Raw genomic sequence first — 25,706 nt, forward strand, 5'->3', positions numbered from 1 at the left:
TCGATGTGTGACTGAATTCTGGGACCGCTCAGCCTTACCAGGTTAATCCGTGTTTATACGCAGGACAACAGCATCATTCTGAACGGCTCGGTGATGTTCAGTCCATCGCGCATCCCTAACACGTCTCAGGGGAGTGAGCTGTACTTCAACGAAGGCCTGGAGAGGTACAAGCTCTGTATGTGTGCAGATGGGACCCTGTTCAGAGTGCAGGTCAAATATCCTAACATGGGCTGCCAGACCACGGACAACCCCTGTGGAGCGGCGCACTGAGAGGAGGGGAATTCCACAAGACACACGCACACACGCACACACACATGCTGAAACACACCTGGATATGCTTTTAAGTACTGATAACAGCTCTACATGATAAAGTTCATGGAATTTTTTATATAGAGATAGCCATAATTACATAAAATCTAATTACATCTGATTTTGCTGTGTTTAAGTCCAGATTATACACACATTCATTTTATAATTACTCATAACGTTAAACCCCACCCTGCACAAACACTCACCTTTTTCTTACGTAAGAACTTGGCCAAAGAGCTGCCGGTGATTTATCATTGATTCACCTTGGCATTTTTATTGTTTTTAAAGCCGATTGCTCTTTAGCTGTCCGTACATGCAGTATGGAGGTTTGATGAAAATTTCTGGTGGATGTTTTTTCTTAAAGGCAGTATTATCTTTTTTTTGTTTTGTTTTTTGTTTTGTTTTTGAATGTAACACGTTATTTCTCTGGAACACGGTGCATCTGCAAACTGATAAAAGCTCTTAGGGAAACTCCAGACAGCAGCCTTGTGGGTCATGACGCACTACACAGGGTGTCTGAGATATTTCTATATAGTTCTATGTCGGCAGCCGAATTTCTCATGATTCTCGGTTGTCCAGGATTCACTTTAAAACAGACCTCAGTTCACCTCCTCAAGAAACCGAAATGTATTAGCAATATAGAGATTGTGTTAAAAGGGATGATCTGTTCACCATGTGGCTTAACCCTGTACTCATAAGTCACTTAATCTGCTTAACTGCTGTTGCCTCCAGTCATAAGGTTGATGTATAGTAGAATGGCATTAAGATTTAATGTGCATCTGAGATGTCATGCCTGGTCAGGTTTACTGTATTCACAGTGCCATAGAATTTTAAAAACATTGTGTGCTGCAAAAAAATAAATAAATAAATAAATAAATTTAAAAAAAAAGGGCATGGATGCACTTAAAGATAAAATTATTTTTGTCGGTCATTTAAGAATTTTTGTTTTGTGCTTTAAATAATATCTATCAGCTAAGATGGAAATAGAAACCATATGGTATTTGAGTTGTTTGATATTTTGTGCAATACAATAACACTTTGGCTCGTAGTTTTCATGTGTGATATTTATTTGAAAGATGTCGTTTTCTTTTAACGATGTGTTTAAATGATGACCGTGGTGCATTTTATTTTTTCTCTAATGGTCATTAACTTGTGTTACATGCATACAAGCAGCTGCAGTTTAAAAGGGAATTCATTTTTCATTCAAATGTTTGCATTGAATAAATCAATTTGAGTATAAAAAAACTTCTCTGGATTGGTGATTATTTGCTTTACTAATATGATTTTATATTTACTCTACTTTATAATTATTAAAATGCTTTGGTGGAGCAAAACCGTAGTAAGAAATTAACTTACACACGTGATTGTAAGTTATTTACAACAGCGTGTGTGTGTTCATGTACTTCAGCAATACACTGTAGACTTTGATCTTAGGTGGGTTCGAGACAAAGTCAAAGAATTTCACTGTCACAAGCAAAAGTGTTTGGATGACACGATACTGAGCGAGGGTTACAGCGTTGTCTCTGAAGTGGCTTTAAACGCTGTGTGAGGTAGGCAAAAATATTTTATTAATAATTTTTTTTTTTTTTTTTAAAGAAATTCTCACAGCCTAAATATATACACAACATCTGTTAGTGAAAGAAAATTGCTTTTATTTTCTAATAATACAAATGGTTGTAGGGTTAAAGAGAGGTTTGGTTTGTGATTGTTTTATTGTAAAGGCAAACATTAAGAATTATTAACATTAAAATGACAAAAGAAAACAGAAACTTCATATATGATCATTATATATATATATATCACCTCTCACTATAGTGATTAAAAAGAACATGATGTCTTGATTAAAATCATTTAATTTAACAATAATTTTTCTCAAGTATTAAGCACACTGACATCACAGCACCTCTTACTGACCTGGTACAAAACTTTCATCTCTATATTATACAGGGTTTGCTGTGATGTTAGTGGCCAGCCTTGTACACTGCATTGCAGTTCTGTTTTTCCAGCTGTGGGGGGTACAAACCCTCTCCTCCATCCCTGCCTGTCCAGCTTCCTGCTTATGTGAAGAGACTTTACTCGTCAACTGTGCCTCACTGGGTCTGCCCAAGGCCCCTTCACATATCCCAGCAACAACCACTGCCTTGGATCTATCCCATAATGCCTTACATACTCTGGCTCCTCTTGGGGCAGGCCACATGTTTTTGCCAGGGCTTTGGCATTTGCGGGTGGGAAATAATTCACTGGAGAGTCTATCCATGTGTTCAGGGAGCCAAGGAATTGTGGGAACTAGGACCCTGACTAGAAGAAAACAGAGATGTGTGTCCTGGGCACCTGATCTACAGTCACTGTCTGCTGACAGAAACCAGCTAAAATGTCTGCCAAGAGGTGAGAACTTCACCCGCTCACACACGGGCACACCCAGAATATTTCAGAAACCTTATCAGGTCCAAAAATCTGTGCCACTCTGGCAACAGTGATGTCATTTCCACTTAGTAAGCGTGGAATTAAATATGATGAGACATGCTTTTATAGGAAAATAATCAGGGACCGGTGGGGTGGTGTGACCCAGTGTGATTAAATCCCGAAGTTCAATACTCTCCTAAAACAGCATGGCTCAAAGTGTTTTATTCCTCTTACACCTTTTCCAAAAATTACATCTTAATATTTATTAAAGAATAACATATACATAAAGCTATAAACAGTACCTTTACCAGTCTCTCTCTCTCTCAAGTTAATTAGAATAATAGTGAGTGAGCTGTTTCTGTTAGAACATGTACATTAATGTAAACCTTTAAAAATACATGAAAACAATCCTCTTCTAAAAAATAAAATAACTATTTGCCTTGCAGTTGCTAGAGCTGCTGTTATAGAAGATTATTCATCTTTTGACCAGTCAAAATCTAAAATTCAACAGGTTTCTAGTAATTCAGCTGTATTGTAATAGTTATAATACAGTCAGTTTATTAGAAGCGCAATGTATAATATTATGCGAATTCAGGTCAAGAGCTTTGATTAATGTTCACATCAAACATCAGAATAACTAAAGCTCTTGACCTGTGTCTGCATAATAATATTATGCATTATGCTGCTGCTACGTGATTGGCTGAAAGGATAACTGGATGGATTTGTACCTTAGGTGTTCCTAATTAAATGAATGGTGAGTAAATATATCTAAAATAATTGATATTGTCAGATAAACAGTACAGCAGCTCATAAGCCAGTTTTAATAACTGGAAGGCAAGGTGGCGTATATCAGTAAAGCCCTTTTCTAAAACATATACAGTAGTTTCTATGTGTCAGAGCTGGACTGTGGTGTTTGTGGGGTTGATTTACACTGAAGCATAATGTTTGAGTGTCTCTGTCATTAGCACATACAAACAGAAATTCTAAAAAACTAATTTAAGTTGTTCATCTCATTGTTAGGCCTTTCTTCTGTAATGCGAATCACTTCATGTTGTTTAACCAGTGAGAACACCCCTCTCCCATGCAGTGTTAAAGGGCTGGGCACAATCATTTCAGTGATTTATAAGGGGCTATAAAGAAAAGATATGCATCTCATCACATTCCATGGTTATCTTTGTCTCGGTATTGCTCATGTTCTTTTTGTTATACATGTGTTCACATGGGTGCGTCCCAGGCAAAGTGGAACATTACTTCTTTCCCTTTTGAGGTATAGATAAAGATGGGCTTATGTAGTATAGAACTATTCAATGTTTATTAGCATCATTGGAGAATATCTCTAATTTTTACATAATCTAATAGAAAACCAAAGAATCCCAACATTACCAACAGGAATAATTGGTTTAGGAGTTAACTGACATCATTACATACAGCTTTAACACATGAACCTGATCACAAACACTGGATAACTGAATTGTGCCTCATCTTTATTTATTTGTTCTAATAAGCATATTTTCAGTAATAACCAGGTTTTTAAATCAGGATTAAGGAAGTAAGAAGGGTCATAAATGTTTAATTTATGTGTTGTTGCTCCCACTCACACAAATTAACTCCTAGTAGCTACAATGAATTATTCAATAACAACAGTGAAACTATCAGAAATGGCATAGAGATATAGTTTAAGTGGGAGGAATATAAATCTGGAGTGTCTGATGGGTTATGGGAGGTTTAAAATGGTTAACTGGAGCAATAAGGTACAGTAGTAGACAGTGCCGGGAACTAAACATACAATTTGGCACCGTTCACAGTTACAGTTTTAATCATTACTACATCAATTCAATAACAAGGATTATTATATAAAAGCAATATTTTACGATTTTGTTTCTGTGTCAGACAGGTGTTTCCCCAAATTATTTTCCACAATATATGGGTTTATTTTCTATTTTCTGCAAAGGTTTCATTTGGTGTCTCTGGTGAGTTCTGTCTGTTTTTCCACACGACTCTTAATTAATGCCAAAGGGCTTTGGTTGCTTTCCATCCCTATTGGCAAGATCAGGATCAGCTTTCACAACTTCGAGACATTAAAAGAGACGACAACAGTCTAAACGACAAGAAGTGTGCCAAAATGATCCCATAACCATCATGTTTTTGGGAAACATCCTGTAAGAGGTCTGGGGTATAACTCGGCTTTTCCCAGAGGCAGTGAGCTTTTAGCTGTTTTTGAGTGTGTGTGTGTGTGTGCACAAGACTTTCTACTCTTCTCCAATAAACCCCTGACCAGTTCTCAGTTCTGCTCAGCAGTCAATACAGCTCTCAAAATAAAAGCATCTCTTTTTCATGCACTGACAGCCAAAACATTAATTTCTGCACAGAAACACTGCTGCACCAGAGTCTACCTCAAAATACAGTATAAATCTATAAATGAGGACACAGAAGCAGCTATCTGTATTAACAGTAGAGCAGATGATTATTCTGAGTACCAACAAAGCAAACACTTAAGATTACTCTTATACACAGTAATTATAAATCGCTACCCTATTATATTTATATTTCACTACACAATTCTCAGAACTGTGACGATGTTCATGTTTAATTAATGTACTCCTTTGCGCCAAAAAAATGACTAACATTAATATGGTGCTATTAGTTAAAAATGTGGGGTGGAAAACAGCCTTATTTCCATGTATGAGAACCGTGTATAAATCTGAAGAGATGAAAATAGGGGGATCGGTTTTATTCATTTTGATTACATTTTTTTAATTTCAAGAAAATTGGTACATGATGTCACTTCATAATGCTGTGCATACATTTTGAAAAGGAGGAAAATTATTTTTTAAAAAGCAAGAAATTTATTAAGGAAGGATTTATTACCTTTGGTCCTAGGTGTCACAGCATGTCTTGTATCTCATAAACCCAGTTTTTAATGGCATGTGTTCTGTGGGAATGAGTCGGAGTTTATAACGGAGATATTAAGGCCCAAAGCAGATATTTTTCTAATAAAGTGTTACCTAAATTTCTCTCACTGTATGACTTGTGATTGTGGTAGTACAAGCTTAGATAACCTTTCATCTGACATTACAGTCAAATCCTGCAATGTATAACACTGTAAATCTTTTTTACTGTGAAAAATGGCAGGATGTATTGATAAAATGTAGTCGTGGTCATAGACAGTGGTACAGCACAGAAGGTTTGCGTTATAATGCACCCATCTATAGTGACAGAACAAAAACTACAAGCAGTCGTGCATAAACGCAAAGTAAAACCATATTTGCTGACATGACCATCAAATGAGTAAAGCCATAACAAGAATATTCCAAGGGCAAAAGGAGGATTTGAGGATCTCAACTCTACAGTGCCACACAAGACACATTTAGTCATTTCACAGAAGATATAAAGACATGTATGCTAAACATAAAAAATCAGATGTCAATCTCACTTCTCCATTCTAGGACTGGGAAATATTAAATCCCTAAAGGTGCTCCAGCTCTCCCACAACAGAATCTCTGAGATTGGTCCTGCAGACTTGGCTGGTTGTACTCACTTGAATGAGCTTCACCTTCAGTATAACCTCATTAACACCATCCACCCAGAAGCCTTTAAAGACCTGCAAGAACTAAAAGTAACAAACCATGTCTTGTAATCTATTTGAAATATTTTGTGGAGACCAAATTAATAGCTAATGTGTCCATTATATCACCTAGGTCCTTGATGTGAGCTATAACCTGCTGGCCACCATACCTGTCCCAGCCTACCTGTCTCTACGGAACTTAAACGTGTTGGTGGATATTTCCGGAAATAGGTGGAGCTGTGACTGTAACTTAAAGACCATAAGAAGATGGCTCAGCTTTGACAGTGAACTGGGAAATCCTGCATGGGAAGTGGTGTGTTTCTCTCCCCCTCATCATGCTGGAAAGAGCTTGCTGTACTTGGAGGAATCAGATCTTGCCTGCCCACAACCTGTATATAGCACACCTGGTGTCAAAAAAGAGGTGACTGTAGATGAGGGGATGGAATTTATTCTTTCCTGTAGCACTGCCAACCAAGGTACTAATTCAGTTGTTCACATGGCATCTAATGTTCTATTGTTCATATATCAGTACTGCTTACTAACAGCCCTCATAGTATATTGGTCATAATTATGAAATTATATTTATTTTTTTCCAGATTTCATGCACACTCATTGGTGGACACCCCATGGCCAAATCTCTGACAGCCAAAGATTCCTTCATATAAGTAAAGCCACAGAACGTGATGCAGGACTTTATGTCTGCATCTCAGGATATCAGGAGGAGCATGTGTCAGTTTTCAGCCTACATGTTCGTAAAAGAGCTCATGATAGAAGACTGCGCCGAGAAGCACAAATTGGTTCATTTGCACTTAACTCAGTGGATAAAGACAATATACAGAGGAATGTGCCAGTTGTAAGAGCTGTCCAACAATCTCAGTTTGCATTAGCTGTCTCTCTGTCTGTCATCATCACATTCATTGTGGCCTTTGTACTTGGTGTTGTTTTAAGACCATTTCTGGAAAAATGCTACAAACAAATACGAAGCAAGAGAAAGTCTACTACATCACCTCCAAACTCACGGACTTCCTCGACTGCACAGAGGCCATATGTGAACGAAGGCTATACAGATACAGATGACCAAGAACAAGAAGTGCACGAAGGTCCAAGAGTGACATTTGGAGGGGTTACAGAAATACATGAACAAGGAGGTGTTCCATATTATGTCACTGTAGAAGGCAATTCATCTGGGAGCAATACAGATGTTGCAGTGCACAAAGAAGTGCCACTAAGAGAGGAAAACAAAGAAATGACAAGCCCAACAGCTTATGAGAACCTAACTGCAGAAAGTAGCAAAGGAATGCAGTTTGAATATATCCCAGACCCAGAAGACACTGCAGAATTTGACCAGAGTATTTCACCCACATCCTCTCTCTCAGGTGAACAGCAAGAATCTTATGAGATAAAAGAGTCAATTGAGCAAAGTGTAGATTCCCCTACAGTCAGCATATATAACAAAGAAGATGAACAAACCAGCACCGACCAGCAGGCAACAATACCAGGATTTATTACTGACCCATTTCCATTGAAGATGTCCGAATCGAAGGAAGAGAGTGTGGATGAACTGGACCCAGATTTATGGAATGACAGTGGAGAGAGTTTTTCATTCACTGAGGGCTCTCCAAGATCAAGTAGTCGTGTTTCACATGTTGCTGCTCTTGGTTATCCAAATATTAAAAAAGAAATGTCTGTAGATGAACTGTCCGATAGACCAAGCTCCTGTAACTCAAGTAAAAGTGGAGAAAGTGAAGGAGGACCCACAGAACACAAAGTCAACCCAGAGGATGATGAAGAATTAGAAACACAGATTTCCTACTCAGAAAATGATGACATCAACTACGATGAAAACAGATTTTCCGATTCTGAAGTAGATATCCAAAATAAAAACCCAAAAACAGGCAAAAGACATGACACTATTACCCTGGACCCAACAGACATACACATGACTTACACTCAAGGGGACAGTTTTGATGATGAGCTGTTTACTGAGTACAAAGAATCCTATCCTTCCTCAAATAGTGATTATGAAGATGAACCTGCACAATATCATGTGCATCCTGTTTACAGGACCAGTCAAAAGGCCACCAGCCTGATGGAAGATGTATCACTTACTAGTAGTAAAGAAGATGAAGATGAACAAGGAGAATACCCCAGGAGTCTTGAGATAAGATTAGAAGATAAGGATTCTACCACTGATGCAATAGCGGTCAAAAGCCCAGAAAGCCTTCTTAATATGGACTATGACAACTCCTCAAGCAGTACAGATATAGAGGTCAAGAGCAGTAAAGAAAAAGAAAGAGGGATATTTAAAGGTCTTAGTGGACTAAGTGCACGGCTGTTTAACCGAAGTGGGTCTGAAACTAAGAAAGCCGTCCAGCCAGAACCTGATACAGCAACCACAAACAGTAAAGGAACTGGGGGCTCCTTAGGGTTATCTTTCAAAAAACAGCCCATAACACCTTCAGAAACTGTCGGCCCCACCACAAATGAAAATTTCTTTGTAACAATAGGACAAGCCTTTGACGGACAACCAAAGCTGAAAAATTCTATTCGGTTCTCGATGTCCGAGCCCAAATCTCCACATCAACAGAAGTCCATATCTGAAGTAGACAGAATATCCGAATCAGGCGAGTCTCATGTGAGTTCATCTATTGATGACAGTATCTTTGGAAAGATTGATCAAACCTTGGATCCAATTACACGAGTAAAGAGATATCTTCATTTCTCACAAAGTCAGTCATATCCTCCAATTCAACCTCCACCTCGTTCCACTGAAAAAATCATCCCTACTGAAGTTGTGAAAACTGAATCAAAGAAATTCTCTCCTGAGGATAATTTCTTTGCCAAGATTGATGCATCCTTGGATGACCTACCCAAAGTAAAACGGTATGTTCAGTTTTCACCATCTGTGGTAGTGTCCAAAACAGAATCTCCATCTGACCCAGTCAGTATTTCCTATGAAGGACAAAGTATATCACTACAAGCAATGCCAAAGGTACAGAGACATATCCAGTTTGCTGAAGTACCTAAAGTAAAACAGTATGGTCAATTTTTACCATCCGAATCACAAATCTCAAGTGACCACCTGACACCCAAAGTGACTACTCCTGTTGTAGTGTCAAAAAGAGAATCTCCATCTGACACAATCAGTATTTCCTATGAAGGACAAAGTGTATCACTGCAAGCAATGCCAAAGGTACAGAGATATGTCCAGTTTGCTGAAGTACCTAAAGTAAAACAGTATGGTCAATTTTTACCATCCGAATCACAAATCTCAAGTGATTCGACACCCAAAGTGGCTACTCCTGTTGTAGTGTCCAAAAGAGAATCTCCATCTGACACAGTCAGTATTTCCTATGAAGGACAAAGTATATCACTACAAGCAATGCCAAAGGTACAGCGATATATCCAGTTTGCTGAAGTACCTAAAGTAAAACAGTATGGTCAGTTTTCACCATCCGGATCACAAATCTCAAGTGACCTGACACCCAAAGTGGCTACTCCTGTTGTAGTGTCCAAAACAGAATCTCCACCAGACACTATCAGTATTTCCTATGGAGGACAAAGTATATTACTGCAAGCAATGCCAAAGGTACAACGATACATCCAGTTTGCTGAAGTACCTAAAGTAAAACAGTATGGTCAGTTTTCACCATCCAAATCACAAATCTCAAGTGATTCAATACCCAAAGTGACTATTCCTGTTATAGTGTCCAAAACAGAATCTCCACCAGACACTATCAGTATTTCCTATGGAGGACAAAGTATATTACTGCAAGCAATGCCAAAGGTACAACGATACATCCAGTTTGCTGAAGTACCTAAAGTAAAACAGTATGGTCAGTTTTCACCATCCGGATCACAAATCTCAAGTGATTCAACACCCAAAGTGACTACTCCTGTTGTAGTGTCCAAAAGAGAATCTCCATCTGACACAGTCAGTATTTCCTATGAAGGACAAAGTATATCACTACAAGCAATGCCAAAGGTACAGCGATATATCCAGTTTTCTGAAGTACCTAAAGTAAAACAGTATGGTCAGTTTTTACCATCCGAATCACAAACCTCAAGTGATTCAATACCCAAAGTGACTACTCCTGTTGTAGTGTCCAAAAGAGAATCTCCATCTGACACAGTCAGTATTTCCTATGAAGGACAAAGTATATCACTACAAGCAATCCCAAAGGTACAGCGATATATCCAGTTTTCTGAAGTACCTAAAGTAAAACAGTATGGTCAGTTTTTACCATCCGAATCACAAATCTCAAGTGACCTGACACCCAAAGTGGCTACTCCTGTTGTAGTGTCCAAAACAGAATCTCCACCAGACACTATCAGTATTTCCTATGGAGGACAAAGTATATTACTGCAAGCAATGCCAAAGGTACAGCGATACATCCAGTTTGCTGAAGTACCTAAAGTAAAACAGTATGGTCAGTTTTCACCATCCGAATCACAAATCTCAAGTGATTCAATACCCAAAGTGACTACTCCTGTTGTAGTGTCCAAAAGAGAATCTCCATCTGACACAGTCAGTATTTCCTATGAAGGACAAAGTATATCACTACAAGCAATGCCAAAGGTACAGCGATATATCCAGTTTTCTGAAGTACCTAAAGTAAAACAGTATGGTCAGTTTTTACCATCCGAATCACAAATCTCAAGTGATTCAATACCCAAAGTGACTACTCCTGTTGTAGTGTCCAAAAGAGAATCTCCATCTGACACAGTCAGTATTTCCTATGAAGGACAAAGTATATCACTACAAGCAATCCCAAAGGTACAGCGATATATCCAGTTTTCTGAAGTACCTAAAGTAAAACAGTATGGTCAGTTTTTACCATCCGAATCACAAATCTCAAGTGACCTGACACCCAAAGTGGCTACTCCTGTTGTAGTGTCCAAAACAGAATCTCCACCAGACACTATCAGTATTTCCTATGGAGGACAAAGTATATTACTGCAAGCAATGCCAAAGGTACAGCGATACATCCAGTTTGCTGAAGTACCTAAAGTAAAACAGTATGGTCAGTTTTCACCATCCAGATCACAAATCTCAAGTGATTCAATACCCAAAGTGACTACTCCTGTTGTAGTGTCTAAAAGAGAATCTCCATCTGACACAATCAGTATTTCCTATGAAGGACAAAGTATATCACTACAAGCAATGCCAAAGGTACAGCGATATATCCAGTTTTCTGAAGTTCCTAAAGTAAAACAGTATGGTCAGTTTTTACCATCCGAATCACAAATCTCAAGTGACCTGACACCCAAAGTGGCTACTCCTGTTGTAGTGTCCAAAAGAGAATCTCCATCTGACACAGTCAGTATTTCCTATGAAGGACAAAGTATATCACTACAAGCAATGCCAAAGGTACAGCGATATATCCAGTTTTCTGAAGTACCTAAAGTAAAACAGTATGGTCAGTTTTTACCATCCGAATCACAAATCTCATGTGACCTGACACCCAAAGTGGCTACTCCTGTTGTAGTGTCCAAAACAGAATCTCCACCAGACACTATCAGTATTTCCTATGGAGGACAAAGTATATTACTGCGAGCAATGCCAAAGGTACAGCGATACATCCAGTTTGCTGAAGTACCTAAAGTAAAACAGTATGGTCAGTTTTTACCATCCGAATCACAAATCTCATGTGACCTGACACCCAAAGTGGCTACTCCTGTTGTAGTGTCCAAAACAGAATCTCCACCAGACACTATCAGTATTTCCTATGGAGGACAAAGTATATTACTGCAAGCAATGCCAAAGGTACAGCGATACATCCAGTTTGCTGAAGTACCTAAAGTAAAACAGTATGGTCAGTTTTCACCATCCGGATCACAAATCTCAAGTGATTCAACACCCAAAGTGACTACTCCTGTGGTAGTGTCAAAAACAGAATCTCCACCAGACACTATCAGTATTTCCTATGGAGGGCAAAGTATATCACTACAAGCAATGCCAAAGGTACAGCGATACATCCAGTTTGCTGAAGTACCTAAAGTAAAACAGTATGGTCAGTTTTTACCATCCGAATCACAAATCTCATGTGACCTGACACCCAAAGTGGCTACTCCTGTTGTAGTGTCCAAAACAGAATCTCCACCAGACACTATCAGTATTTCCTATGGAGGACAAAGTATATTACTGCAAGCAATGCCAAAGGTACAGCGATACATCCAGTTTGCTGAAGTACCTGAAGTAAAACAGTATGGTCAGTTTTCACCATCCGAATCACAAATCTCAAGTGATTCAACACCCAAAGTGACTACTCCTGTGGTAGTGTCAAAAACAGAATCTCCATCTGACCCAATCAGTATTTCCTATGGAGGGCAAAGTATATCACTACAAGCAATGCCAAAGGTACAGAGATATATCCAGTTTTCTGAAGTTCCTAAAGTAAAACAGTATGGTCAGTTTTTACCATCCGAATCACAAATCTCAAGTGACCTGACACCCAAAGTGGCTACTCCTGTTGTAGTGTCCAAAAGAGAATCTCCATCTGACACAGTCAGTATTTCCTATGAAGGACAAAGTATATCACTACAAGCAATGCCAAAGGTACAGCGATATATCCAGTTTTCTGAAGTTCCTAAAGTAAAACAATATGGTCAGTTTTTACCATCCGAATCACAAATCTCAAGTGACCTGACACCCAAAGTGGCTACTCCTGTTGTAGTGTCCAAAACAGAATCTCCACCAGACACTATCAGTATTTCCTATGGAGGACAAAGTATATTACTGCAAGCAATGCCAAAGGTACAGCGATACATCCAGTTTGCTGAAGTACCTGAAGTAAAACAGTATGGTCAGTTTTTACCATCCGAATCACAAATCTCAAATGACCTGACACCCAAAGTTTCTACACCAGTTGTAGTGTCAAAAACGGAATCTCCATCTGACACAATCAGTATTTCCTATGAAGGACAAAGTATATCTCTGCAGGTAATGCCAAAGGTACAGAAATATGTCCAGTTCAGGCCACCTGAGCCTCAAACAGTGCATGAGCACATCACTCCAACCATTCAGGGAGGCACCTTCTTTGGGCAAACACCTATATTATTTGCTGACGTGCCAAAAGTAAAGAGACACATTCTGTTCTCACAATCGGAATCTTATTACCAAACTTCATCACAATACCGTCCCTCAAAGAAAAGATATCCGCTAAGTGAAGAACAAATAACACATGAAATAAAAACAACTCTGGTCACTGTTAAACCTCACAGTGCTGGAGATAATTTCTTTGTGCAAATCGATGCATCTCTGCATGGAGTGCCAAAAGTAAAGAGGTACATTCAATTCACACAATCTGCACCCACACTTTCTGTAACTACAGAATGTGTCACACCAACATTCTTGACAAAAATGCAGTCTACAAGATCTGAGGATAAAATAAGTCCCACCATTAAGAGAGTCGATTTCTTTGGTCCAACAGGTTCATCATTTGAAGAACTGCCAAAGGTGAAAAGATACATTCAGTTCACACGAGCTGAACCTCGCATACAACCTCCAGTGATGCACACTTTATCCAACAGGACAGAAAAATCAATACATGCTAGTTCAGAACAAAAGATGAAGGACTTAGCATCTGAAGATTATATGCAACCAGCTGTTGGTCAACACAATTTCTTTGGACCAATTGGTGCATCTTCTGAGATACCAAAAGTGAGAAGATACATTCAGTTCTCACAGCCTTCATCACTGGCTTTAGACAGACAAACAGCTAGACCAGTTTTGACAAAACCAGAATTATTGACGTCCAGTTCTTCTGAAGACCCTTTCTTTAAGAAAATGGATGTTAGTGAACTGCCCAAGGTGAAGAGATATATTCAGTTCACACAACAACATTCAACTCCACCAAAGTCTTCAAACACCCATGGAGCCACAGATAATGTAGTGAAGAAAACAGACTTATGGGGATCAGATTTATCCAGGGTTGATATCAACCCTGTTAGATCCAGTTCTTTATCTGACAAAGACATCCTTCCAAAAAAGCAAGACAACTTCTTTGGGCAACTTGTATCCCTTGATGAAGTGCCCAAGGTAAAGAAATATATTCAATTTTCACAATCCACAGCTTATCCTCGAACCCGGCCTCCTGTAAACATCAAAGATCAGTCTGAATTACCATTTTTCAAAACTGAAATAGTCACACCAGTGTTGGCAACAAAAACAGAGTCTAGTATCCCTGATTCTTCATTCCAGAAAAAACAAAGTACAGTCATGAAGGAAGACCCTTTCTTCAGACAAACAGACACGTCTTTTAATGAAATGCCAAAAGTAAAACGATACATTCAGTTCACACAGACTGAACCTCAACCTTCATCTCAGTCTACCTCAACATCTGTGATTACTGAACATGTCAGTCCAGCATTCTCAACAAAATTGCAGACTACAGGATCTGCTGATAAAGGAAGTCCCACCATTAAGAGAGTCGATTTCTTTGATCAAACAGGTTCATCATTTGAAGGACTGCCAAAGGTGAAAAGATACATTCAGTTCACACGAGCTGAACCTCACTTACAACCTCCAGTGATGCACTCTTTAGTCAACAGGACAGAAAAATCAATACATGCTAGCTCAGAAATAAAGGATTTAGCATCTGAAGATTATATGCAACCAGCTACTGGTGATCACAATTTCTCTAGACCAATTGGTGCATCTTCTGAGATACCAAAAGTGAAAAGATACATTCAGTTCTCACAGAGTTCTACTCAGCCTTCATCACTGTCTTTAGACAGACAAACAGCTAGACCATTTTTGACAAAACCAGAATTACTGACATCCAGTTCTTCGCTTGCTAATAGCAAGTCAAACACTGAAGACACTTTTTATAATGAAATGGATATTGGAGAACTGCCCAAGGTGAAGAGATACATTCAGTTCACACAACATTCAACTCCACCCAACACCCATGGAGTCACAGACAATGTCATGAAGAAAACAGACTTATGGGGATCAGATTTATCCAGGGCTGAAGTCAAACCTCCTGTAACAGAAGACAGTTTCCTTGGTCAACTAGGAACAAATCTTAATTCACTACCAAGACTCAACAGATACATTCAGTTTACACACTCTGAACCTTATCCCTCACATCAGTCACAATCTCCATCTGAGAAAATGACCACAAATGCTCCTGTCTTTACACAATCTGAGTATCAACACAAAACAGCAGCAAATGATAAATCAAGTAATGCTGCAGATACTGTATTTGGATCATTAGATTTATCTTTTATTCACCTGGCAAAAGTAAAAAGAAATGTTCATATCACGCAGTCAGAACATTACCGGCCATCTGAGGATGTGTTCAAACTTCCTACAAAGAAAACTGGGTCCTTTGGCCAAACAGATGGAGAACCAAGGCTAATTAGATACCGTCAGTTCAGGGAGTCTGAACCTCTTACCCAGACTCCTTACCCGTCTCCTTCTCTCTCAGAATCAACAGAATCAAGGATGTTTACAACAACTGTAACACCAGGAACTGCTAGAGACCTTTCACAGCTACAAGATGAGGCATCTGGAATGAAAGTTACCACAGAAACTAGTAGGTTACACCAACTTCCAGAGCTAAAGAGATCACCGTATACATCAAACCCGGATGTTTACAGGCTGCCAGATCAAGTATTTATTCAAGCAGAAGAGGTTTTCGGACAAACAAGTTCGAATTCTTCATCTAGTGACATGAAATATGCAAAAACACATGGAGCAAGCAGTAGGATAGCATTATCAACAACAGAGTCTGCACTTCAGGATGGATCCCAATCCAGCCCTGATGAACCTGCAGCTTCTCCAGGAAAAGACGACATCAGAGAGTATCTGAGAGACACCTCTCTGGCCCGTCAAAAGCAGGAACGGAGAAGATTGTTGTTTCAGCAGAAGAGAAGAGCAATGGATGGGTTCAGTCTGAACTCTGAGTCTTTCACCTCTCAGGAAAGTGATCAATAAGCAAGCTTCTCAGTTAATAATGGAGGATGACGCTGAACCCAGAGTGTCTAAAGGGAGGAAAGACACTGGAAACTTTGAGGAAGTAGATGTTGCCGAAACTGACAGGAATATCTCAGCCCTCAGATCCGAGTTATTTCTGTGCTTTGGGATTGATGAGGTTCAAGGCGACCTTTGAGGGGACCTTATTAATATTTCCTAAACTATTTAACTATGTAAAAAAGACTTTTTGATTTAATTTTATACATTAATGTATGTGTTTAAGTAGATCATAACAGAATACTGATTTTAGAAATGTCACTAATTCAGACAAAGTTGATATTTTAGTAACTTTCGTTTAATTCTAGTGATACACTAAATATTCAGACATGCATACTCACCGCTAAGGATCTGTCACAATTTTATAAATTAATTTAACCATTTATCTTTTGTAGTTGTTTCTTTTTATTTTTGGATATTGTTCACAAAAGTACAAGGAATGTATGCAAAGAATAAATATCTATGGCAATGTGAGTCAAAATTAAACTCTAAGCACACCTGGGAAATGTATGGTTTTTATCTTAATATTATGCAGAATTATTACAGTAGAAAAACATGCTTGGGTCTCAGATAGCAGCATATACCTAGCACATGGGAGGGGGTGCTATGGCAAAAACAAATGCAAGATTTTTCACAAAAAATGTATGAAAGATAAAATGGCACAATTCGTTAACAAACCTCTTTATATACTGAATGTAGAGATAGGTTACAGTGAAAACAGACACATATACACACTCATTACATATATACACAGTCAGATGAGATAGTCAGCCAATCCTACCTGCGTTAGCCAACATTGCTAACAAAACAGTCATAACACAGAGATCTGCTAATCGAACACTGCCACAGGAACAAATGTAGTGTCCGGTTACACGATCTCCAGATTGCACGTCATAGTCGTTTGTTTCCAAAATACTGATATTAACCGAATTCAGAAAGATTCACCGCTACAAAATTGTTGCTTCGCCCAAAATTCAGGGCTTCATATGGAATTTCTTTCATGTCAGCTCACCTATTCTTGTAAACGCTGTAAAAGCATACACACAGTTGGTAATCACTGGAAAGCAAAATCATGAACCCAAAGATGTTGTTACTCTTTTAGTGGTGCTCAGATATTATATGTTCAGTGGTTAGAGTTTTAATACATGAAAAGAAACACATCTAATGGTAAAACTATCCCAGTCATATACTTCATTTACATTATTACAGATTTACACAATTTTCCAGTCTGATTTTCTAACTGTAATTACCTAACTCTAGTCATGCCATGTAGCTCCTACATATTCTAACTACATCTAACAACCTATTTATTAAAATTTATGGTTTTTGCATCGTATTTGTTAGTGAGTTCTATGAGAAAAACCAAAACATTGGCCGCTCTAGTTTTTTTCATGATGTTAATCTTGCAAGCGCTTAAATTCAACATGAGTTGTGGATAAACTGAGGTTCTGCAATGGCTTCTGGGTGAAAATGGTGAAGTTTAAAAAAAGCAAACAGAAACGTTTCAGCAAATGAGGTTGAAAGTGTATTTAAGCGTTAGATACCATGACAATCATGATTTTCATAAAACAATGACTCCATGGCTGTGGAAAAAAAAAAAATTCAGCACAATAAATTCACAAATACCTGTACAAAGAACCGTAACATTTACAAAAAAAAAAAAAAAAAAAAAAAAAAAAAATCATTTATACTCAGACAGCTCTGCATGGAGTACGCATGCACTTATTTGTCCACTCAGATGACCAGTTAGCTTCACACCACAGCCAGAGACGAAACTGAACATTTTACAAATGTAACTAGAATGTTAAACGGTTGCTATGCAACAGTCACTATGGGCTTTTACGGTCTTGTTGTGGAAGCTTGTTTCCCCGTCACATGTCTCTCCCACTTCAAGAAACGGCCTCAACCTGCCATTTTATCTGTGTAATACGGGAATTGAAGGAACACTTGTTCGGAACAACAGGCAGGCAGAACAAACCGTGTCTGTGGGTGATCCATTAACGTAAATCAGCCTGAGTCCAAGTACCCAAGTGGAGAGCATAAAAGTATAAGTGCGCACCGATAAGGGCGTAAAAAAAAAAAAAAAAAAGACTTAGGGGGCAATGACACATACAGCTCTGATAGGAGACTGATATAAACATTTTACATCATCTATAGAAGTGTAGTGACCCAGGGCAATCTGGAGACTTGTGTGCAAATTTCTTTTAAAAAGCTTTTAATGTCTCACTCGAACGTCGTAACAAAGCTTTCTTAATAGAGGGAAAAATAAAAAATAAAAGCAAAACAACTTCATAGCAATAATCCTCTCTTAATGTTGGCACACTGGAAGATTTTTTAGCATATTGCCCAAGAAATATCAAACTTTTTTTTTTTTTTTTAATATCAAAATCCTGTTACATTACTCGGTCCAATGAAGGACAAATATTTTTAGCCTCCACTTTTTTTTTTGTTACAGATGTTGTTATAACTGTAATAACAACAACAACAAAAAACAAAACAGAAAGACAGAAGAGATCTGTCTCTAACAGAGCGATCTGCAAGTTTGTATGGTGGCCACAAATTCGTAACTTGAAAGATAACAAATGAAAATAAAAGTCAGTATTTAACCGTCACCTCCTCTGGCATTTTTTGTGCAGAACAACAGCCAAGCCAGGCAACGTCTGTGATTTTACAGCACGGAGCTAAATGATGTGTTATTTAAAGATGTGGACTTAACGAGGAAGAATGATGATAAATTAAAGTGGTCAAATGAGCCTTTAAGGAGAAAATAAACAGCTTAATGGCAGGGACTGTTATGTGTTATGTCATTATATGATAAATTTGTACAATTAGCTCGTGTAATTGATCAGATTAAGATCATCTGGACAATGAAACGGCAATAAGCGCTTTAGAAAACGTTCTGTAAGGACTTTTTTTTTTATGACTAGTTCACAGTTAATAAAACCCTGCTCTCGTCTGTGATTAATCTGGTTGTTTAAAGAAAGGCTGTCTTATTAATATTTCTCTTGTAAAACTTTGCACTGTAACATGTGAGTCTTTTTAAGATTTAATGTAATGTAACAGGTGAGATGTTCTGTCAGAACATCTGATGTTTGGGCAGATGATCATCAGCAGCAATGGCTACGTTTTTTTTTTTCTTTTTAAAATCATTATTGATTCTTCCGAGTCTGTATTTGACACGACCCCATAATGTTTAATCAGTTAGCACAAAAAGGGAACTATTTAGGGATTTAGGAGTTAAATCCTACCATGTCGAATATCACAGATCACCCATCTTAAACACCTATTTCAAACATTCACAGTTAGACATGTCACAGTACTGTAGGGTGGCAGGGAGCGGCACTGAGCTTGGCTATGTGCTTTCCCATGATGCATTGCAGGTTGGTCGGGACATCAGGTAAGAATTTAGGGCTTGAGGTGCTGTTTTACCTATTTATCATCAGTGATGACGCTCACACATAACCCTTATGAGAAGGGCAACATGTGAACGTTACACTGTGAAACGCTTTCACTTATTCTCTCTCACACTCTCTCACACACGCACACACACGCACAAAATTCACTGGCAGGATACCTACAGTTTGCCCCACCTGGTCCAGTTAATTTGTTTTGTTTGTAAGGACCATTTCTAAGTCATTTCTGTCACTGATGCCACGGTGCCTGTCGCTGATTAGTTTCTAGATGTTGGTGATGGTAGAGGCAATGACGGTTGTTGCTATGACATCTCCCGGTCTTTGTACCACTCCACAAACTCATCCAACAAAACTGGCCCTGAAATACAAAAACAGGAAAATCTATAGCAATGCCTCTAGACTTCTTTTTCCCCTAATTTTTCTCCCCAATTTGTTAACCTGCAAATTCCCACCTAACAGCCATCTCTCCACATCACACCACGGCTACTAAACCGGGCTTCCTCCAAAACCAAACCAAACAACAGCATCTTTCCATACTGCTGCTCATGCTGCATCACAGGGCAGTATAACACACTCAGAGGAAAGCGCTATCCTCCCTCTTCTGCATACATGAACTCATACTGGATAGTGTCGCTGTGACCGACAGGAGGACAGTGCATGCCATCTCAGAACAGCTGATTTTACTCCCTTGGCTCCTGAGCCACGGATGTCTGTGGCATGGTTGGGATTTAAACCAGTGCTCTCTAGATGCTTTGCGGAAACTTTATGAGTGGATTGTGTGTGTATGTTTGTACTTACAAGCCCCGTCCTCATCATAGTTGCTGAGATCCAAGTTAATGGTCCTACTGAACTCTAGAACATTGCACCACTGGTCTTTATTTACTACTTTATACTTGGATTGCTGCAACCAAAGAGAAAGAAAAACAAATTTCAGATACAACTGATTACTGATCAGAGCACGTTACTGTGACTATGAGATAATATTTATATCAAAAACATAATCAGCATGTCAAATGGCATTTAATTTAGCCACAATTTGTCAAATGGCATTTAATTTAGCCACAATGTAAAAGAAGCTATAATTAACAGTAAAATCAGTAGACATAAAGGATTAATCTGATGGATGAAAGCAGAACCTCTAGAAACTGGTTAAACACAGGAAATAGTGGCCAGGTTTTCCCCAGTAGAAGTCCCAGCATGCACTTGGCAGTGTTTAAATCTAAACTCCTCTGATCCTTCTCCTGCAAAGGCACGAAAAACAGCGAGGAAATCAGACTTTAGACGTTTTTCCATCAACTAACATTTTGACATAAATGATGTGGGTCTGAACCAGGTGCCTAAGCTCATCCCGTATTAGAAAGAAAGAAAGAGAGAGAGAAAGAAAGAAAGAAAGAGAGAGAGAAAGAAAGAAAGAAAGAGAGAGAGAAAGAAAGAAAGAGAGAGAGAGAGAGAGAGAGAGAGAGAGAGAGAAAGAGAGAGAGAGAGAGAGAGAGAGAGAGAAAGAAAGAAAGAAAGAAAGAAAGAAAGAAAGAAAGAAAGAAAGAAAGAAAGAAAGAAAGAAAGAAAGAAATCAATAGACATGACAGAGAAAGGGAAAATACAGATCAACTGACAGAGAGAGAGGAGAGAGAGAGAGAGAGAGAGAAAGAAAAAGATCAAGACATGACAGAGAAAGGGAAAAACAGATTAAGAAAGAAAGAAAGAAAGAAAGAAAGAAAGAAAGAAAGAAAGAAAGAAAGAAAGAAAGAAAGAAAGAAAGAAAGAAAGAAAGAAAGAAAGAGAAAAATACAGATCAACTGGCAGAGAGAGAGAGAGAGAGAGAGAGAGAGAGAGAGAGAGAGAAAGAAAGAAAGAAAGAGAGAATAAAATCTTTTTTTGATCTATAACACTATAGTCAGTGGTGAATAATTCCTGTGGTGAGTTTAGTGAAGGGTAAAATTTACATTCACTCACCCGGGCGAAGTCAAAGGCGTATCGGTAAATGAGTTTAAAACTCGTGGCATCGTTGAGGATGGACCTCAGGTAGTCCAGAGAGTTCCTGAGTTTTTCAGTTGAATCACATCTGAAAAAAATATGAAGGAATTTTGAAGGCACTTTGGTTCTGTTTTTGGGAAAGGTAAAGCCATTGCAAGAGAAGACGGCAAAAACGGAGCAGGTTCCAGTCATCACACAAGTCAAACAGACACAGAGGTGTTTAATTTCCTTGAATGTGGTGTGTACATAGTACGTTCAGGTGATGTGTCAAAAATATTAATCTATCACAATTCTTAAAGTAGAGGATCTAAAACTGGGGGTCGCTTGATTTACAAATGGGCTCCTGAGAGTATAGGGCTGTTTTGGGAGTTGTTTTTGGTCTGAGGAAGCCTGATTATGTTGTTTTGGGCCTGACAAACCTGTCATTGTGGCTCGGAGGAAATGTTAAAGTAGACCTAAATTATGAATGTGGAATAAAAGGGGGTAAAGGCTTAGAGCTGAAGGAAGTGAACATTTCCATTTCCATTAAAATGTCCATTTGGATGGACACTTGGAACCCCTGACTTTAAGACACCTTCATGATGCATTTTGTTGCACAAATGCAAATTTTACTACAGAAATCACCACGCTGGGTTCAGAGCTTTCGTCCAGCATTTATAAAAATGTCCTGTACTTCATAAACAAAAATAAAATTGACACATTTGTAATAAAAGCACATTAATGTTCAGTCAGGTATAAAAGCACTGACACCTCAAGAGAAATGTCTCCTATCACAATATTGATAGCACGTCATCTCACAACCCAGCTAGTGTACTCTACAGTGGTTTTGGTTCTGAAAGGATTACACTTTAGGGTGTAAGAGTCACAGGTTAGCAGGTTAGGCAAAAATAAGAGTCTTACTGCAGTGAACCCATTCCTTTAAGCCACTCCTGCAGGGTGAAGTAGCCCATACTCTGAGCATTCAGTTTCCAAGCCAGTACCAGCATCACCACCTGCATGCACACACACACACACACCAATAGACTTTTTACAGATTTGTAAATAAGCTGCAATAAAACCTCTGTATTAACTACTCTTCATAAAAGTAGCATTAAGTTCAGTTCAAGTTTGTAATGAGATGCTGTCAATGCGCCTCATTTATTAATCTTTCATACGAGCGTTTTCACAATAGATCAAGTGTTCATAAAAACCTGGACGTTTCTCCATAAGACTAACTAACATAAGACCCTGATTGAAAACCTTTGAATCATATAAATATTGATCCATCAAGTTCAAATAGCTCACATATTTCACCCTATTTCTTTTTAAAAACCCATTGTTTCATATTAAAGGCATATCAGAAATAAAAAGAAAGAGAAATTTCAAATATGAAAAAAGGCAAACAAACATAAATCCATAAATAAGACAAATTAAAGCAGCCATTTGATTAAAAATGCCACTGTATAAAATGAGGACAGACCACAATAACCTTTTCTTTTAATGCTGAGCAAAACACTTTATTAAAACCAGCATTAAGTGTTAATCTGTCTCAGGCTGCAATGAGCTGCATACTCTCTAGTGTACCATCATCAGGCTTCCTACCGACACTTCCTGCTTTCACAGAGAATTTTCTTTAAATAAAAAAAAAGGTGTGTGATGTTCCTGGTGTCCGTGGTCACTGTATCTATAATTCTATAATTCATCTTTTCTCTAATTCGGCTCCAGATTTTGGCCTTTCGGCTGCTGTTAAATGATACAGATTATTATTGTTGTCGCTACGAATGCAAATAACTTTCATTTCTACCTCTGTGGCTTTTTTGCCATTTACTTGTCATTTCAGACCTACAAGCTTCTGGCATTTTATGGGCGTTATCAAATGCAGATCTGCTGTGCCGGGCATGTGCCTGGTTATTTAAGGGGGTTTGGCATTCACTAAGATACACATGAGTATAAGGAAAAACATTTCTGAAATTTTTGTAAATCTGACAGAAATGTTTAGTTCCATTTGTCTTGTGCAAACATTTACAGACAACTTTATTAAAAGACTGATAATGACACAATTTCCTTTCTTAAATAAAACACATGAATATTATTTTTTAACAAGTTAAAATAATTGAAAAATTAAATAACTCGTTAAAAAATGTAAATAATTAATAAATTAAATAATTAAATAACTCGTTAAGAAATTTAAATAATTATTATGCAACCAGTTACGATAAAGCTGATCTACTGATAAAACTGAAACAGTCATATAAAATATATATATATGAACATAAAAATTAGAATATACCATTAAAAAATGCATGAATACAACTATAAACACAGAAAAAAAGCTGAATCAGTGACTGTATTCTGCGTTCGTAACATTGATGTGAATCTGCAGTGCTTTACATTCTCTGGTTCCACTCCAATATCTTCACAGAACTTCTCCATGCCTTCTGGTCCAACCACGTCATCACAACCTGACACAGACACACACACACTCGTAAAAACGTAAACATAACAGTGTATAAAATATTATTGTTATAATAATGTTATTAAAATGTGTTACAAAAATGTAATAATTATCAGCCAAATATCCAATTTTGTCTTTCTTGTAGCGTTGAGACTAGAGACATTAAACACAAATCCAACAAAAAAAGTTAAATAAATAAATAAATAAATAAATAAATAAATAAATAAATAAATAAATAAATAAATAATCTTCAGCATGTTTCTGTCATTACATCAGTTATCCAGAAATAAATAATAATAAAAAAAAAGATTTACCTGCATATTCATAAAACCACTCCAGACATCTCTTACTGGAGAACGCTTCAGCTTCCTGGATATGTGATGACTCCTGTCTTCTGTAGACGCTGAAAATCAAGACAGGTCTCAAGAAATGGGTCAACACACACACACACACACACACACACACACACACACACACCTTCATTTGACATGTAAAGCTCAACACGATTTTTTTGGACTATATGTTTTTTGCTTTTTCTTTTTCACTATACTTTACTCCTGTAAAATGACTCCATGCTTAAATTACAGATTTTCTTAAAATTCATTTTTATTTTCCCTCGTGCGTTTCAATTTTTTATGTTTTATTTTATTGTTTAAAGAACACAGTACAACTATGGGTTGTGTATTATACTTGTAGACTTTACACATTCGTATTAAATAACAAGGTGTGAATGTATGAAGCTGAACTGAAACTGTAATATTGAGAATTGAAAATGTAATAAATAAAAACCACGTATAATCTAAAGTGTACAGAGTGACTTTGAAACATTGCTGATCGTTGAGGGTTTTTTTTTTTTTAATTAGCCAAAATATTTACTTAAACCTTTGAAGAACTGATATCCAATCGGTATAGAAAAAATATTGATTGTCTGCGGTTACATTGTGCTGCTATCCAGTGTAGTTAAAGTGACGAATCTGCGTGTTTGATGATGTATAAGCCACCGGACTACAGTGTTGATCTGGAGGATGAACAGACCTGATTCTTCATCAGTGAAATATTTTATAGAGGGAAAATATACAGATCTGTGATATGTGCTGGTGGTAATTTGTGCTTTTTGAGTCGAAATATAGCGTCCAAAACAGGAAACAATACACAATGAGATTTAGTAAGTGTTGAACAGACAGCTGGAAGGTAAATATATTGTATACACAACAATTTTTTGCTTTTATATATTTTGGGACTTCAGTCCCATCTGAAATTATTGGAACAGTGAGACAACTTTTTTTTGCTAAACACTGAATACATTTGGGTTTGAGATCAAAAGATGAATATAAGATGACAGATCAGAATTTCAGCTTTCATTTCCTGATATTTACACCTTAGCACCTTTTGTTTGAACCCATCCATTTTTCAACTGATCAAAAATATTGGAACATGTAGCTGACAGGTGTTTCTTGTTGCCCAGGTGTGTCCTGTTGTTTAAACAGGATTGTTTAAACAGGTAGCTCTGTATGTCTACTCTTGGTTTGAGCTCTGTGGTTAACCGGTGGAAACTACATTCGTTGTTAAGCGCACCGTTTTGAGTAAAGAGAGAAAATCAATCAGAGTCATTGCACCAGCAACGGGAAT

At 37.8% G+C, this 25,706-nt stretch overlaps 2 protein-coding genes across 2 annotated transcripts in view; one reads left to right on the forward strand and one right to left on the reverse strand.

The window, feature by feature from the left end:
• The window catches only part of sgcb (sarcoglycan, beta (dystrophin-associated glycoprotein)), a 6,665-nt gene extending 5,483 nt beyond the window's left edge, over window positions 1–1,182 (forward strand). The window contains exon 6 of the mRNA XM_058378587.1: window positions 64–1,182. Coding sequence (XP_058234570.1) covers window positions 64–270 — 207 coding nt within the window. The 3' untranslated portion in view covers window positions 271–1,182. The remainder of the gene's footprint in view (window positions 1–63) is intronic.
• dcun1d4 (DCN1, defective in cullin neddylation 1, domain containing 4 (S. cerevisiae)) overlaps window positions 479–25,706 on the reverse strand; it is a 30,030-nt gene continuing 4,802 nt past the window's right edge. The window contains exons 5-11 of the mRNA XM_058378588.1: window positions 24,392–24,480; window positions 24,014–24,084; window positions 22,544–22,635; window positions 21,623–21,731; window positions 20,806–20,910; window positions 20,468–20,570; window positions 479–20,027 (exon numbers count right to left, since the gene is read on the reverse strand). Of these exons, the coding sequence (XP_058234571.1) occupies window positions 19,972–20,027; window positions 20,468–20,570; window positions 20,806–20,910; window positions 21,623–21,731; window positions 22,544–22,635; window positions 24,014–24,084; window positions 24,392–24,480 (625 nt within the window). The 3' untranslated portion in view covers window positions 479–19,971. The remainder of the gene's footprint in view (window positions 20,028–20,467; window positions 20,571–20,805; window positions 20,911–21,622; window positions 21,732–22,543; window positions 22,636–24,013; window positions 24,085–24,391; window positions 24,481–25,706) is intronic.

The sequence above is a fragment of the Hemibagrus wyckioides genome, linkage group LG25 (genome assembly GCF_019097595.1).
Source record: "Hemibagrus wyckioides isolate EC202008001 linkage group LG25, SWU_Hwy_1.0, whole genome shotgun sequence".
Classification (NCBI taxonomy): domain Eukaryota; kingdom Metazoa; phylum Chordata; class Actinopteri; order Siluriformes; family Bagridae; genus Hemibagrus; species Hemibagrus wyckioides.